General features: G+C 47.0%; 6 protein-coding genes across 6 annotated transcripts; 2 read left to right on the top strand and 4 right to left on the bottom strand.

Annotated features, from left to right (window-relative positions):
- Nucleotides 1-1,119: 1,119 nt before the first annotated feature.
- F4807DRAFT_438514 (uncharacterized protein) lies at nucleotides 1,120-2,273 on the bottom strand. The gene is made up of 2 exons (XM_047999133.1): nucleotides 1,366-2,273; nucleotides 1,120-1,292 (listed from the first exon to the last, which is right to left on the bottom strand). Exon 1 carries the CDS (start codon nucleotides 2,077-2,079, stop codon nucleotides 1,861-1,863), a length of 219 nt encoding a protein of 72 aa, XP_047851101.1. The 5' UTR covers nucleotides 2,080-2,273; the 3' UTR covers nucleotides 1,120-1,292; nucleotides 1,366-1,860.
- F4807DRAFT_438513 (ribosomal protein S6) lies at nucleotides 1,120-2,273 on the top strand. Its single transcript, XM_047999132.1, has 3 exons — nucleotides 1,120-1,292; nucleotides 1,366-1,397; nucleotides 1,556-2,273. The coding sequence occupies exons 1-3, from the start codon at nucleotides 1,269-1,271 to the stop codon at nucleotides 1,845-1,847; spliced, it is 348 nt and encodes a 115-aa protein (XP_047851102.1). The 5' UTR covers nucleotides 1,120-1,268; the 3' UTR covers nucleotides 1,848-2,273.
- On the bottom strand, nucleotides 2,180-4,775 carry F4807DRAFT_438506 (DUF298-domain-containing protein). Its single transcript, XM_047999131.1, has 5 exons — nucleotides 4,095-4,775; nucleotides 3,969-4,012; nucleotides 3,447-3,526; nucleotides 3,211-3,388; nucleotides 2,180-3,140 (listed from the first exon to the last, which is right to left on the bottom strand). The coding sequence occupies exons 1-5, from the start codon at nucleotides 4,176-4,178 to the stop codon at nucleotides 2,714-2,716; spliced, it is 813 nt and encodes a 270-aa protein (XP_047851100.1). The 5' UTR covers nucleotides 4,179-4,775; the 3' UTR covers nucleotides 2,180-2,713.
- Nucleotides 4,776-5,460: 685 nt separating this feature from the next.
- On the bottom strand, nucleotides 5,461-9,774 carry F4807DRAFT_453333 (uncharacterized protein; the record flags this gene model as incomplete). Its single annotated transcript, XM_048000445.1, has 7 exons — nucleotides 5,461-5,670; nucleotides 5,723-6,316; nucleotides 6,371-7,284; nucleotides 7,567-8,100; nucleotides 8,543-8,544; nucleotides 8,814-9,395; nucleotides 9,455-9,774. 7 exons carry the CDS (start codon nucleotides 9,772-9,774, stop codon nucleotides 5,461-5,463), a joined length of 3,156 nt encoding a protein of 1,051 aa, XP_047851099.1.
- A 785-nt stretch (nucleotides 9,775-10,559) lies between these two features.
- Nucleotides 10,560-12,520, top strand: F4807DRAFT_453332 (MFS general substrate transporter; the record flags this gene model as incomplete). Its single annotated transcript, XM_048000444.1, has 6 exons — nucleotides 10,560-10,890; nucleotides 10,946-11,026; nucleotides 11,083-11,301; nucleotides 11,498-11,778; nucleotides 11,829-12,265; nucleotides 12,322-12,520. 6 exons carry the CDS (start codon nucleotides 10,560-10,562, stop codon nucleotides 12,518-12,520), a joined length of 1,548 nt encoding a protein of 515 aa, XP_047851098.1.
- Nucleotides 12,521-13,149: 629 nt separating this feature from the next.
- Nucleotides 13,150-15,204, bottom strand: F4807DRAFT_225149 (allantoate permease). The gene is made up of 4 exons (XM_047994105.1): nucleotides 14,869-15,204; nucleotides 14,774-14,812; nucleotides 14,548-14,720; nucleotides 13,150-14,408 (listed from the first exon to the last, which is right to left on the bottom strand). The coding sequence occupies exons 1-4, from the start codon at nucleotides 15,026-15,028 to the stop codon at nucleotides 13,266-13,268; spliced, it is 1,515 nt and encodes a 504-aa protein (XP_047851097.1). The 5' UTR covers nucleotides 15,029-15,204; the 3' UTR covers nucleotides 13,150-13,265.
- Nucleotides 15,205-15,219: the final 15 nt, after the last annotated feature.

The raw sequence follows: 15,219 nt of genomic DNA, 5'->3' as shown, positions 1-15,219 counted from the left end.
TTATTGAAACGTTTGTAGTGTTGTTTTGATAATGATTTCGAGCGAGGAAGTGGTTGCGAGTTTTCTGGGCGCCCTGGCTCTTTATATAATTTCGAGTCCAGCTTTCGGTGATGCCTTCCGGATGGAATTAAGTTTGGCTTAAATTTACTCACATCTTGAAGGTTACCGCCACCAAGTTGGACAACTGGTGAATTGACTTTACGCCACGATGCCTCCTTCCAATATAAGAGAAAGCATAGTCGGTCGGATAAGATTGAGAACCATAAATGTTTATTTGGGAGAGAATTGCCCACGTAGGTAGTTGCTGCGGCTTTTCCAAGTAGAAGAATGTAGTGTGTAGATTCCTTGCTTTTATGACCTTGTTTGAAATGTCGTACCTACCTAATAAACAGAGCCATTGGCTAGGAATTATATATCCTACCTATGAAGAGGTCGACTCAATTATGGGTATGAGATATCAATAGAGCCGGTACTTATCTGTTATATTGTACCTCAATCGTGTAGCCTATATCTGATGAGATTGTTGAACGACAAGCATCAAGACCTAATTCTAAACAACAAGAAAGAATTACTTGACCGTCAATTTGGTGCTCTCCCAATTAAGAATGATGCGCTCTTTGCAAGACCAAGCATCCTTTCTTTAGACCACGCGGTGCTTATTAGAAAAAACATAATAAATAAAGAGATACCTAGAGACTAACTCAGCCAAGTTCGCGATTCAGGCCGACTATATGAGATTTAATCGCCTATCTTCGGAAGCCCGTGAGAATGCGCTCGGTAATCCAATATGTGTTGATATTGGCATTTATCACAAGTAACAAGGAGAAAGCGAGCAAGCCTGTAGATAGACGTGAGGGTTGGTTTGAAGGGGTGAGGCTTCTGAGACATCCATATATTCACCTACATAACAGTAATGTCAATGTCAATGTGAGAGGTGATGTTAAGATCTCGGAGAAAAGATTAGAGGGGATAAAGATGTTGTATTTCTTTGAAAGCTTTAGACCTTCCTGCCATGTATACTCCATCTCTCGGTACACTCCGGAAATACATCCGAAGTTATTCCGGGCCCATTAAAATTCAACACCCGTTATCGATTCGCAACTTTGCTATCGATTCACTCGGGAATACTTTCACCAAGAAATTGCGATATCGACTCCCCTCGAAACGGCGGCTCCAATTCGACCCAAGGTCAGAAGTCATAACATTCTACCGCCGAAGGAATAGAATTGACTCTGCCCCGCGCTCCATGTGAGCAAGCAGCCGACAAGATGCTGTACGAATTGATTGGAATTGTTAGTCTTGGTTTTCTCAATTACTGCTCTCTGACTATATGAATGAGAAGGAATTTCTACTAACAAGCCATAGGTCCGACCCGGCAATCTTGCTGAGGTGAAAGAGTATGTTTCTACCCTACCTATATCGAATACTGCCACCGGTCCCATTCTACTCTGTTCGAGTCCGAATACCTACCCACCCACCTACCTACCTACTCAACAATCGCACCCTTCCTACTCGAAGTAAAAAAAGAGCACTATACTAAACTGCCCAAAAACAGAATCGTCCTAACAGCAGGCCAGCTGATCCTCCAGCAAAAGGGCGTGATCCGCGGGATAGCGAACTGGGGCGTCTTCCTGCTGCCGAAGCCGACGAGCGTGCACCAGATGCGCCACCACCAGGGCCACTACTTCGCCATGCGCTTCGACGGCTCCGTCGCCACCCAGGACGCCGTCCGCAACATGCTCGCCCTCGACCCCCGCATGATCCGCCACTCCTCCGTCAAGCTCGGCGACGGCAAGCTCGAGACCATGAGCCGCTTCGGCAAGCCCAGATGGTTGACTACGAACTAAGTAAGGTGTTTACCTATTTATGAACGACTTGGTTTATGCGGGTTAAGTGGTGATTGGGCGGGGGGAGGGGGGGGAAGGATTTGAGGAATCTGGTTGGTTGGTTGGTGGGGCTGGGAGACGAAAGGCAATGTCTGGCATGGCTTTCCAGTCCGGCTGCTGTTCCTGCAAGAGGGATATGCGTAAGTGCCAATGCTCTTACTATAGGAGTATAATAGAAGTGGGGAGAAGACATCTTCCCTCAACCCTCAAAGAAGAGCTACTACGATGACACGAGCTGGGAGAAAGGGAAGAAAAGTCAAATCAAATCAGACAGCATAGACCGCCCATCTGACTGCTGATCTGCTGTACATTTACGACGCCATAGGAGGACGTACATACGCAGAGAACATAAAAAAAACAAAAAAAAACATCGACGTACAAACTTAATACTTCATTTCTGTAATGTACAGAAACTCCTCTAAGTCCAAGTTCTAGCTTACCCCTTTAACCCCTACCGAGGCACTCACCTGTCAAATCTATGCCAATGGCAAGGAGTCTACACATGCACGTCTAGATATCATCTGGAATCGCTTAAGAATAAATCTCTCGTTCGCGTAGCTACGTAGCTCTTTTCCGCGTCGTCATTCCGTGTAGACGCGAGTGCGTCTGCTAATGATCTCGTCATAACGATAGCACAACTCCTAATCCCATGCGCATTGCCATCTGCCCACCTCTGCGTTGCGCCGAACAGTGCTTCCTGGACTATCCGTTCAAGCAGGCAATACTCACGTGCTCATCCCCCATCTGACTTGCCCCTATCTCTAAGGCATATTCTGCGGATGAACCACGGCCGACCTAGATAATAATAGCAGCGTAAGCGCGGCCTGCTAAGCATCGACGTCCATTTCCGACTTTTGTCGGTACCATGCGACGAACTGGTCGATGACTCCGGGCCACGCACCGTCCTCGCTCCAGAAGCTTAGCGTCTCGTCTTGGATGCTCTTCATCGCGAACTCGAACGTCTGGTTCCACATGTCGCGACTAACGGAACGTGTCCATTTCTCGCGCAAGAACGCGATCCACTCACCCAACCAGTCGACGCCCGCAATGCTTCCGACCCAGACCTGGCCCGGTTTCTTGAATAGCATTTCCCAGTATACGATAGAGTTGTCCAGGGAAAGCGCACGTTGATCGCCTTCTTTGCCGACGACAAATGCGTATCGATAGACTTTTCGGAAGAGGTCGCGGTCGGTTGATAGAGAGCTTACTAAACGCTTGAAGTACTGCTTCTGCGCCTCCAGCTTTGTATCAACCCTAATGCCAGTCAATTTTATTACCAGGCAGCGAAGATGCCTGAGATGAAAAAATAGGATATAAAACTTACATCCCCTGAGCACTCCACCCCTTGATGAAACCATCTCGTGTGATCTCTCCTATGGTAGGGGCTTGCACTAGTTCCATGGCTAGAAATAGCGAAGCGCCCTCAAGATCAACACCGATCGAATTCAAATATTGCATAGATGAATCTGCGCCCAACACATCTTTCTGATCTTCCGCATCGTCTGTCTCACTTGTCAGCGAGCCAGGCATAAGTAGACAATAAGGGATAAACCGACGCACTTCTGAGGCTATCGAATAGCTTCCCTAATTGTGCTTCTTTATTCGCAGCTGAAGTACCAGCAGCGTTGGATTGAAAGTACCTGCAAAGCTTGGAGTTAGTGACATTACATGACCCAACATCGCCAGACACCAGAGATTGCTTCACATAATATATGTGGTTAAGGAGATAGACTGAAATAGAAATATAAGGTAAGACAGCATAAGTTCGACTTGATCTAAGTATCCAAGTTATGCCTGGGAGTGCGGGTATCTAATTAACCAAGCTTTCTTCTGGCTACTGGAAGGGGAGTAGACATCAAGCCACCTTGCTATAGCGTGTATCATCATATCCGCCCCATCCGACCGGGTAACAAGTCGCGAGTCGATTCGTGCTAGTTTTCTTCCTGTATCCCGGTGACTAGATCTTGCTGACGCCCTATAAGGAGTGCATCTAAAGCTCCAACCCCCATCCCAGATATCAGGATATCTAGACCCCATTGCACATATATAAAAGGGATATAAGAGTAGAGGAAATCCACTTACGCATCGACGGCTTCGTTCAGTTTGTATGACGAATTCTTGAGATACTGTAGCAAACAATCCGTTAGCACGAGACGATATCGCGGACCAATGCCGACTCGGACAATAGGAACGGGCAGGATATTATACCCTCATAGCAACTTTATCCGCAGCTCCCGTTATGGACACGAAGCTAGCCACTGCCGCTTTCTGGGCGGTAGATAGCGGGGGCATCGTGACGCCTTGTAACACCGAGCTAATTCGTGACCTTAATTTTTTTAAATCAAGGACGGTGAGGGGATAACGTCGTCGGCCGGTCCTAAGGTCCTAATACCATCAAGACTCTTAAGACTCGGACTTGGCTTTCCCGGAAGCTGATCTCAGTTCTAGAAACCGGTCGGTGGTTCGTCTTGCGTAGACATGCGATCGGTACGATTTCTTTCCGTTCTCTTGCCTTGTGCTTCGTGCTTCGTGCCTCGTAACGAAATGGCTTCGGCGGTTCGAATATGCTCGAATATGAAGGAGGGGTCGTGACGCAGTGAGGGGCTATCGAATTGTTGTCGTTCGGAAATAAGGTGGTGGGTACCTTGACGAAGGGGAGCAATATGTGAGAATTGTCTTCGCTTTCTAAGTAGTCGGTTGTTTGCTTTATTTTGGCCGCATAAGATAGACTCGAGTAAAGTGAATGCAGTGTAAGCAAGAGTTGAAAGAAGTAGAAATTCCCACGAGGTTGCTGGAATTGGAGTCGGTCTTCGTCGTGCAAGTCGTAGTGGGGTCGCTTCCTGTTACGTACCAACTCGTTTGTTTGAGATGGAAGGTGGAAGGTGGAAGGCGTAGGGCGTTTTGGGCGTCACCTTGGCAGCTGTTTCTCGCTACCTAAATAGGTACCTCGCACGCACCTAATTACCTAATTCGACCTATGGGTCACTACCTACCTAAAGGTAGGTGCTATAGGTGCTAATTGCAAGATATTCGGATATTCTCATAGGTACTAGGTAGTCGTACTCATATTCCATATGAACAAAATTAGTCGCTATTTGCCCTCATAAACTAACAATTTGTCATTGAGTGGGCAATGAGGCTTGGAGAACATTTTCTATCCCCGTCCCCTCCTTTCACTTTGACCAAATCTCCTAATGATGCCTGTCTAAGCTAGGCATCATACTAACATACATGGGAATGATTAATACTATGCAACTGAAAAGGGAAAGAAGGGTATCGTGATAACTGCGTGTCCTTCCTCAGCATGTGCTCGTCCCCTCAAGAATACAGGGATGTAAAAGAAGCAGAAGGAAGAAAAAAAAAGTACAATGGGTACGCAACCTCTCATGCATTCTACAGTCCTCCCAAGGTCATGCAGTTTAATGTTGCGCTGTCAGAATGTTTCATCCCCCTTTGGACGTAATCATTCTGTCTCAATCTCTACCCACCCTCCCAATTCCTCCGTCTCCACGTCTCGCATGCACAATCTAGCAGGTTTCCTAGCCCTGGCCGGATTCATACCTCGTTGAGAACTCTAGTCGCCAAGCGGCATGCCTTCAAGCTCGTCTAATAGTCGGCGCCAGTTGTCCGCCAACATTTCCGAGTATTTGACACGCTCTTGTGCCCAGTCCTGGTTCCACCGGCTAACATGGAACTGCGTCTGCTGGAAGTAAACGAGTTCGTCGCGAAGGCATTCCTTAACAAATATAGAGCGGTTGTGCTGGTTCACAATGGATTCCTTGTCCTGCTAGCGTGTTAGACTTACGCATCATAAGAACGGGGGGTAAAATACGAACCTTGATGATAGCTTCCACAACCTTCTCTATCTCTCCTGGCCTGACTAACCCGTCTGGCTTGGCTCGTAGACCGGCGAGCTTTGTTTCGTTGCTCTGGATCCTTCGTTCTAGATGCGGGATATTGTCCTTGTCTAGCCTCTCCCTCCGGTCGAACAGATCTCTAATGCTGACCAAAGCATCGCGCTGTCTCTTCAAGTCCTCAAGCACGCCGGCATCCCACGCCTTGCTCTCATCCTCCATAAGACCTTGCGTTGTTTGCAAGTGTTTGCTCATCGCCACTAAGCCATCGTTTAGGAGAGGCACGTCGTTCGTATCGGTCGCGTATGTATCCGAGCTCGCCTCGGTAAGTGATGTAAGCGACATAGCTAGACGCCCGTGATCGGCGGCTACGCCCTCACTCCGCTTGACAAGGCGGTCCATGATATTACAGGTCGAGATATATAATTCAGCTGATCGTTTGACACCCTGTCTTGTGCGTTCGAAAAGCTCTTCCAACGAAGATGGCAAGGATTCTTCGAGGCCGGCTGGCAACGGTCGGCCCGCAAACTCGTCTATCACCGAAATCGCAGCTTGTTTGCGCCATACTGCAAGTTCCTATAGTGTGTTAGCTCTAGAATCTTAATTGTCAACGTTGTGTTTGGTACATACCGTCGGTACGGTCAGGAACATTATCACAAGCTGCTCCTGACCTAGGACGGGGTGTCGAACTAGTGTGTTCAAGAACCTAGCCAGGCCACGTCTTCGCTTCTCGATGAATGCGCCATCGTTAGAAAGATGATTGCCGTTAACGGCAACTCTCTTGGGCGGAAGCAGAGGCAACGCGCGGAACGGATACCTCTTGTGTAGACAATCGAGCAACCACACGAAATCGCTGTACCTGCGGATCACCTTGCTACCTCGCCGCGAGCTTGTCACTTCGTAGTTGTGATGTTGGAATAGAAACACGCCTTCTTTCTCTGGCATGAGCGTGACCACTATGTTCTCCTCGACCGCACTGCCAGATCGACCACCGCTAATGGTCCGATAATGGCCAACGGTAGCGCTAGAACCTGGGTCACGTCCTTCTCCGCCGCCGACGCCGCCGAAAGGACTCGTAGGGGCGTTTGGAGGCGCATCACCGAAGCCTCCGGCGTTGTTTCCATCGTAATATCCCCAACCACCGGAGTTCGAAGATATGGAGCCGCCAACAGACTGAGATCCAGGGCCTCCAGGCGAACCCGTGCTTGCGGTAGTGAAGTTGGAGGTTGTACGAGAGTGCATATCGGGGGACTCAGGATTACCATAACCATTACCGTTCGTGCTCGCGTTCGCGTTGTGGGTGCCGTTCGTCTTCATCGTGTCGTCATGCTTATGATTCCTGTGGAGATCAGACGAACTCCACGGATCGTCTTCGGGACCATCCATCGATGGCTTTCTAGCTCTCGATTGCGAGTTAAATTGCGTAGGCGGCGAATCGGGTCTTTGTGGTGGTTTTGCTGCAAGCTCTGCAGTGTTTGGAAAGGCGGGTTGTTTGACGTGGTTGACGGGTGGTGGTGACCATAAAAAGCGAGTTTTCGGTAAGTCTAGTAAAATGTTGTTGTATTAGTAGAGAGGTAGGATGTAATTTCTTCTCGGCGAATAACGTAAATGTCCCCGCAAGATGATGCACAGGGCAGCGCAGCGCAGCGCAGCAACGAAGTTACGATAAGCTCGCCCAGCCAATTGGACGACAAATACAGAATACGATTCGTCAACAGTTAAGTGACAAACATATGAATATGTGGAAGTTGGGAAAGTTGATATTTAAAAAGGGGAAAAAAAAGGAAGGCAAACGTCATATGAAAGTCTGCTCGATTTGGACTTACTGCGTCTTCTTTCGTCAACTCCATCCAAACTAATGGATTCACCCTCCTGCGCAAGGCCGATAAGAGCCAATAATACGTTAAACTCCTTGCGCCCGATTGGATCCAGTTTACCACTAGGTGCAATTATTCCCATTATTTGCGCCTGGTCATCAGCGCCTAACTTAGCAGCAGCCAGTGTATTGGTGATTCCTGAGGGAGTGATCTTCTGGTCATGTGGATAGTTCTCATCCATTAATGCATCTTCTCTTGCGGCTTTATCATATGCTTCTACGTAACTATCCGGCACCTCAACACCATCAAGCAACTTCCGAATCAAGTCGGCACGCGATTGCTGTTTTCTCGGTGTTGGCAGATCCCAAGGCGACGCAGAACGACTGCCTCCGAAATCGTCATCGTTAAAGAGGGTATCCGAGGTCGACCGAGTCATAGGCCCATCGTCTTCAAACAACGAATTTCGAGATCGCGCAGTACTCGGATTACCGGAAGACGAGAAATCGTTCGTAGGAGAAGTGCCAAAGAGAGACATTTCTTTGGCTTCTTTCCCCGGAGAGGTTTCGAGAGGTGGTTTGGTACTAACTATCGTGAACTAAAAGAGAGCGTGCTGATCGACGTAGCCGAGGACGATCGCAAACTTATTTGAAGGCTACGAGATGTCGTAATGGATTCGTAAGAGCTAAGTAGGTAGGTAGGCTGAACAAACCATACAAGCAATTGCGAGCGTAGCGCAATACAATACAATGACAATGACGAGACTAGAGGGATCGATGGAACCACATGCGTACTCAAAATCAGCGAGAATAAAAAGAAGAAGTTGTGGATTGAGTTGAGGAATTGAGAAACTGAAGCTCGAGTGTTACAAGAGCCCTAGACATGCAACTACACGCCCGTGCAGCCGTGCTTTCCACAACTTGAGAAAGCTATGCCTGCGCTGAAACGCCTGGGGGGGCTTAGGTGGGACAAGTGGATCGCCGCTGACAACTGCAAAACGCAATTGCGGAGCTGAGTATAGCAGTGGAGAAAATATTTTATCCCTGCCCTTTCAGCCACGGGAAGAACCGGCTTAGGTTTAGATACTTCGATACATCGAACATATTCATATAGACAAGCCACATCAGATATCTTGTTCTTCAACCCGTTGACGCAGTTCACAATCACAACAGTTACAGGGACAGAGGTATGTTCATAATAGCATATTTGCAGATGGAGTACAAATATGATACATTCATCGGAAGTGGCGAGTGTACTACTACAACTTCTCCCAGAGTCTCGTGTCCTCTTTGCTGGCCCCCTTCTGACTCTTTTTTTGCTTGGAGAGCTGTGCCGGCGGCACTTTGAAGTATAAACTGGGTGACTCTCCCGGCTTCAGCATATGGCTCAGATACCCGCGATGCGCAGGGTCACGATAGTACTCGATGTCTCGACGTGACGTCGGGTCGGGCAGTCTGAAAGCGAACCCCTTCTTCCGAACTGCCTCTAAGACCGGCTCGACGTGCTCTGGTCCGACTGGCAGAGGGTTGTCTGTGTGAAAACTCCTGCCCAGTACCAATCGTCTGATAGACTGCTTAGTGTAGTATCTGGTCATGATCTTGCCTCCTGCTTTTTCCACTGCCTCGATCGCCGATGCGGAAGCGCGAGAGACGACGATATCAATCGGCTGCTTCAATGAATCTGCTCCCCTCCCCAATAGCTTAACACCATCCTTGATCGTTCCGATAAGATTGGACTGTATCAACTCTTTAGGAGTGATCTGCTTCGTAACGTCGATGCGGCCGGCATCGATCCACTGTTGAAGTTTTTCAATATTGACTTCGGACATGGTAGCTACATGACTGTACAATAGTTAGTCTACACTCGATATTGGGCAGATGTTTAGGTCGGTGAATCATACAGATTCTTAAATCCAAGCTTTCCCCTCTGAACTATCAGGGGCGTCTGACCACCCTGGAACCACGGCTTCACCTTTCCATGCTGCTTCTGACCCTTGTGACCTCTTCCGGAAGTTTTGCCCTTTCCCGAAGACGGACCGCGACCAAGACGAATGCGCTTCTGGTAGGCGCCCCGGTTGTCAGACAAGCTGGCGAGGATGTGAGCGCTGCGAGTCTGGATGGAGAGAGCGCTGAATAGTCCGACGATGGACGAGTGGTTAGATTGTTCAATCGAAGCCCTGCAGCATTGAGCGGCCAGCTGCAGGGGTATTCGTGGAGGCATCTTGCGACTTGCGCGGGTTTGTTGAAGTTGTAGTGTAGATGGGAAGCTCTGGGCTCCACACGAGAATTTCGATCTTGCATCTTTTTCGGAGTCGCATCAATTGATGTGGTCCAAGCTTAGATACCTAGGTACTTCATCGGAACTGTAAAAGTGGAATTATAAAAGTGGAACATAACCCCCCTTTTTACGCCTGGGCATTAAACATCCTTGATGTCAATGGCTTAAGAAAACACTCATAGAACTAATATTTATGAAGAGGTTTTTGAGAAAGAAAAAAAAGTAGATATGGTTTCACAGAAATTACTAGCTTCAAGCAAAAGGAATCTATGGTTTTTCTCGACGCTTGATGCTCATCCTCACCGCTAGGTAAACAATATGAATAGTCGAAGATGTTAAGTTCATATATTATCTTCGAAACTTATAGACTCACTCGACCTAATAACTACCCCTAGTTCTAATGCGACCATTGTATTTATGCAGTACTTCTCTCAAAATAATTTGCCGGGCAGTCCTCCCGGCATCGGTATATCATAAGATATAGTTGCTGATGTGGTATGTTTTTAATCATAGGGTAACATTAATATGAATCTTCAAGGAGTTTTATTAAGCCGTCATTTTGTGAGGGCTCTCTAGATCAGTGGGAAACATGCCGCCACTTCCGAGAGTGTTAATATGAACAAGTCACTGCACAATTTACAATGACGAACTTAGTCCTTCGTACATGATCTAGCCTCGTGATCTATTCCGGCTTGACAAATCGTTTTTTCCAGCAGCTCCAGAGCAAAATGGATGAGAAATCGGCTAATGAAGCTACCCCGAACCATATCTCTGGTCCAGTTTCTACTCGAGCGGAGGAAGCATCCTCAAAATCATCAAGAGACCTTGACGATGCGTACGAGCTTTACCAGAGACAAGATGCTATAGATATCGATCCGCAAGAAGCGCACCAAGTGCTACGGAAAATTGACTGGCATATCATGCCTCTTCTGATGGGAACTTATCTGCTCCAATACCTTGACAAATCCACTGTCAATTTTGCAAGCGTATTCGGACTACAGCAGGGAACAAATTTACATGGTCAAGACTATTCGTGGTCACTGTCCATATTCTACTTCGGTAAGGGAGTTTAGGAAAAAGCTTGACAAGTCCAGATAACCGAACCTACTGTTAGGTTACTTGGTAGCACAGTGGCCTGCTGGCTACCTTCTCCAGAGACTTCCAGTTGGGAAGTTCCTTGGCGGCACTACCATAGGTAAGTGAGTCTTTTATTCTGGGAAGAGACACCTGTCTGATAAGATATTAATCTAGTTTGGGGCATGCTTACTATTGTTACACCGGCTTGTAAGAATTTCGCTGGGCTCGCCGTAAACCGATTCTTGCTAGGTTGCTCCGAGGCTGTTGTGAATCCGGGTTTTGTGCTAGTCCTTTCGATGTGGTGGCGACAGGATGAGCAACCGTTGCGAGTAACGACCTACTACAGCATGAATGGAATAGCGGGAATCTTTGGAGGTTTACTTGGGTATGCTGGTCAGTATGATAGCAGATTCTGTTGAAGTTAGATGCGTCCTAATACTGCTACAGTGAGTCAAGATGTTCATCTTTCGCCAATGATCTCTTACAAGATCCCCTCACTTCCACTACTTGAGTGAAACCCGTTTATCTAACAATGATGCATTGGTTCCATTGAATGTTGACATACAGTAGGTCGGCCATATCACCTCAGGCCTACCACCATGGATGTACATTTTCCTCATATTTGGCTCGATAAGCCTGGCTTGGGGCATTTTATTCTTGATATTCATGCCCGACATTCCTTCTACTGCGCGATTTTTGAACGAGAGGCAGAAAATTATAGCAGTTGAGCGAGTGACCATGAACCGACAAGGAGTGAAGAACCACCATTTCAAGTCCTATCAGATGTGGCAGTGTTTCCGAGATCCGATGACATGGATACTATTCGTCATGGCCATTGCTGCGCAAATCCCTATTGCTGCGCAATCCAGCGTCAGTCATGAGTGTTGATATTTAGAAATTGACGCTGATATCTGAGCTAGTTCACGTCAATCATTCTAGAAACATTCGGGTTCGGCGTACTCGAGACGCAGTATCTGCAGATACCAGGGAACGTGGTACAGGTTTGCTCTCTGCTCCTATCCGGTTGGATCAGCTCCCGATTTCCTAATTTACGCTGTGCTGTTATGTTGATAAGTAACTTGATCTGTGTTGGCTGCACTGCGGCTCTCGTCGGATTGCCAGTTGGCTCAGATGGAACAGGAAACCGCTGGGGGCGATTAGTTGCTCTGTGGCTATGTTCATTTAGTTCGGTGGGCTTCAGTTTGAGCATGACCATGGTAAGCAGCAACGTGGCTGGATATACGAAGAAACAACTCACGGGCGCTTTCCTCTTTGTGGGCTACTGCGTTGGGAATATCATTGGGCCGCAGACCTTCAAGGACTCAGAAGCTCCATTCTATACCTCAGCTTATATCGCGTGAGTCTTCTCAAATCATAACCACTTATACGCAGAAGACTGATAGTAAATGACAGGATGCTTGTCGGCTATTGTGTGAAAACGGTGATGGCTGCCGTATTATACCTATACATGTGGACGGAAAACAAGAAACGGGACAGGGAGGCTGCCATACATGGCGCGAGACTCTCAGAAGAACAGGAGAAAGAAGCTATCGAACAAGGCATGCAGGATGTCACCGAGTTGGATAACAAAGGCTTTAGATACGTGTTGTAATACCTATCTATCCGGTTCTTTTGGGCTGTAGCATCGGTATGGCCAACCTATCTCTCACTACAAGTCTTTGTTTACTGTCATTCCCCTCCTTCCAAGACCCCTTTATCCCCTATATAATGGTATTGTACAAGGCTACAACGGTATAAAAAAATTGTTAGGATTCTGTAACCTAACGGAGAGGTCATCGCCAAAACAATCGCTTTATTATAAATTTATATATTGGAAAGGATAATATTTCTAGACAAGCCTTCGATATGTCAAGGGACTTATGCATAGAGTGAATATACTTTGGAAGATAGTTCCAAGCCAACTAAGTGACGCAGAAGCTTCATATAAAGTATACAGAGGTAGCTAACCACAGTTCGGAGAACATGAACATGGACACTATTCTCGCCCGCGGGCTTCTCTCCTATTCGGCGCTTTTGCTCATCATTCTTTTGCCGAATGAGCTTACGGCACAAGAGACAGGTCAACTCGTTTTAGAAGTGACGGCCATATACTCCGCTTCTATTATTGTCATATATTATCTATTGGCCTTTTAATTTACGTCCTTGGGGAGTCGGCCCTTCTTGAAGAGTAACATAAGTGTCGTCTTTAGAATACCTACAATAATGATATAAATATACCTAGTTCATTTCACGTCTCTCATAATGTAAATTTATTGAAAATCTTCTCATTTACGTCTGATTTGCTATAGGTTACAAGTCCCTTGCGCGCTATTGTCTTTGAAACTACCAGCGATACTTCATAGGTTAGTACGTAATTTGCCTACATAGAAGTTTATGCCACTTACCCGGAATTCTTTATTCTCGCGGTCCGTTAGATCGAAAAATTCACTATTTTCGTTATGCGAAAGGCCTGAGTACTTTCGGTCGCGCCTCCTATTCTCCCAAGCGTAGTACGTCATGAGAACAGCGGTCGTGACTATGGATACGGCCGTCGAAGCCACGATAACAACCTTGGCTGGGAGATATCGGGGCTTGTCCGCGTCGCGGAAAGTGAGTGGCCCAATGATATTTCCCAAACAAAAGGAAATGAGCAACACCGCGTTCATCGTGACCTTCTTCGTATGGCCGGCGTAGTTAGCCGCCGAATATGAGTAGATGAGTGGAAGACTTGCGCCTATGACATTGGTTAAATAGTTCCCCGCCAATAGTGCGCTCTTATTTGTTGTATTTGAGAAAGCCAAAAGACTGCCTCCAAGAATACCTCCTATGAGTAGGAGAGTTATGATAATTGGTCCGCGAGCATTGAATTTTGCAGAGCTTACGCCCGCCCCGATGACGGATATGCAAGCCAGTACGCCAGATGGGATCTGTAATAAGGCAGTCTGCTTGGATGTGTAACCGAAGCCTTTAATGATAGTGGCCTGATAACTACTAACAGCGCCATTCGGTATATTCGATGTGATAGTGATGAGAACGATGAGCCAAGTTTGAGGATCGGTAAAACAGTCCCACGCCTGATATATCTTGAAGTGTTTGTTCTCGATTCCAGTCTGGTTCTCGCGGAGCCGCTCTATCGCCCATATTTTCTCCTCGCGAGTGAGTCGAGACTTCATTGGGTTATCGGGAAGAAATATCATGGTCAGGATTCCGACGGCGACGGTGATAAGACCGAAGAGGAGAAACATGATTTGCCATGACGTGAACACTTCTGAATGGTAATGCTGAAATCCGAATGATGTGAGGGCTCCAATGATCGACCCTGTTCCCGTTCCCACGTACCAAAAACCGAGGCGGGCAGGCTGTTCAGATCGCTTATACCACATACTAGTTACCAGAATGAGTGACGGAGCTACTGCTGACTCGAAGCAACCTAACAATGTCCTGAGAGCTGCTAGAGCGGCCCAATTTTTCGCAGCAGAATTCAACGTGACGACCGATCCCTGAAGTGACTCAGTTAGCTACTAGTCTAGGATATTTTAGCAGATACCAAAAATACGTTCAGATCGTTTTTATGGATAGCATTGAAGTATCGACTAAATCACTGTATGGCTAAATTTAAGTCTTAGTGAGCTCACTTACCCAAAGGATGACATTTGCACCGAGATATTTTGCGGTTGGTAGCCTTTGCATGAGATAACCCGTTGGGAACTCAAATGCCAGATAGGTTATGTAGAATAGTGTAGCCAACAGAGAAAATTGATTTCCCGTAATAGATGTATCCTCTTGAAGCCCCATGACATTGGCGTAGCTGACTATTTCATCATGAGTGCTTGAATTCACCAAAGGCGGAAGGGGGTTGGCCTACTCAGTGTTTTATCGAGGTATTGAAGATTATAGCAAGCCCCTATATGACTGTTAAGATGACTGCCGTGACAAGTTCGCTCGTTCGCTCGCACTAACACATGAGAGGTATAACCATCATATCAATCTTTCTGACAAGCGCCTTCTCGTTGATTTCCGTCATCACAGTTGCACCCTCGCGGTTGAGATATTCGAGTGCCGCGTCGACGTCAGTGACTTGAAGAGAGTTCCCTTCTTTATCTGCCTTTTCTGGCTCCATGATGATGTCGAGTTTCAATTGTTAGTTTCGAATAAGGGTAATAGTAGGATCCGGAGGGCCTGGCAATATACAACTAATTTCTTCAAGTAACACTAATAGTAGTAATAGCCAGAACGAATCAAATGGGAACTTGAAGAGCTACTCGATAGAATCGAATAATAAAATGCAAATTAGTACCGAAAGTGGCAACG

The sequence above is a fragment of the Annulohypoxylon truncatum genome (assembly GCF_022578515.1).
Source record: "Annulohypoxylon truncatum strain CBS 140777 unplaced genomic scaffold F4807scaffold_33, whole genome shotgun sequence".
Lineage (NCBI taxonomy): Eukaryota > Fungi > Ascomycota > Sordariomycetes > Xylariales > Hypoxylaceae > Annulohypoxylon > Annulohypoxylon truncatum.
Note: the sequence above shows the minus strand (reverse complement) of the source record. Positions and strands in the feature narration are given on the sequence as shown.

What these genes read in the sequence shown, in the direction of transcription:
- F4807DRAFT_438513 (XM_047999132.1), top strand. Translation starts at nt 1,269, where the DNA reads ATGCTGTACGAATTGATTGGAATT. An exon ending in TGTACGAATTGATTGGAATT is followed by an intron (nt 1,293 to 1,365) that starts GTTAGTCTTGGT and finishes AACAAGCCATAG; the next exon opens with GTCCGACCCGGCAATCTTGC. An exon ending in AATCTTGCTGAGGTGAAAGA is followed by an intron (nt 1,398 to 1,555) that starts GTATGTTTCTAC and finishes GCCCAAAAACAG; the next exon opens with AATCGTCCTAACAGCAGGCC.
- F4807DRAFT_438514 (XM_047999133.1), bottom strand. Translation starts at nt 2,079, where the DNA reads ATGTCTTCTCCCCACTTCTATTATACTCCTATAGTAAGAGCATTGGCA.
- F4807DRAFT_438506 (XM_047999131.1), bottom strand. Translation starts at nt 4,178, where the DNA reads ATGCCCCCGCTATCTACCGCCCAGAAAGCGGCAGTGGCTAGCTTCGTG. An exon ending in CGGATAAAGTTGCTATGAGG is followed by an intron (nt 4,013 to 4,094) that starts GTATAATATCCT and finishes TGTTTGCTACAG; the next exon opens with TATCTCAAGAATTCGTCATA. An exon ending in GGGTGGAGTGCTCAGGGGAT is followed by an intron (nt 3,141 to 3,210) that starts GTAAGTTTTATA and finishes GACTGGCATTAG; the next exon opens with GGTTGATACAAAGCTGGAGG.
- F4807DRAFT_225149 (XM_047994105.1), bottom strand. Translation starts at nt 15,028, where the DNA reads ATGGAGCCAGAAAAGGCAGATAAAGAAGGGAACTCTCTTCAAGTCACT. An exon ending in GATGGTTATACCTCTCATGT is followed by an intron (nt 14,813 to 14,868) that starts GTTAGTGCGAGC and finishes ACAGTCATATAG; the next exon opens with GGGCTTGCTATAATCTTCAA. An exon ending in GTGCAAATGTCATCCTTTGG is followed by an intron (nt 14,409 to 14,547) that starts GTAAGTGAGCTC and finishes GAGTCACTTCAG; the next exon opens with GGATCGGTCGTCACGTTGAA.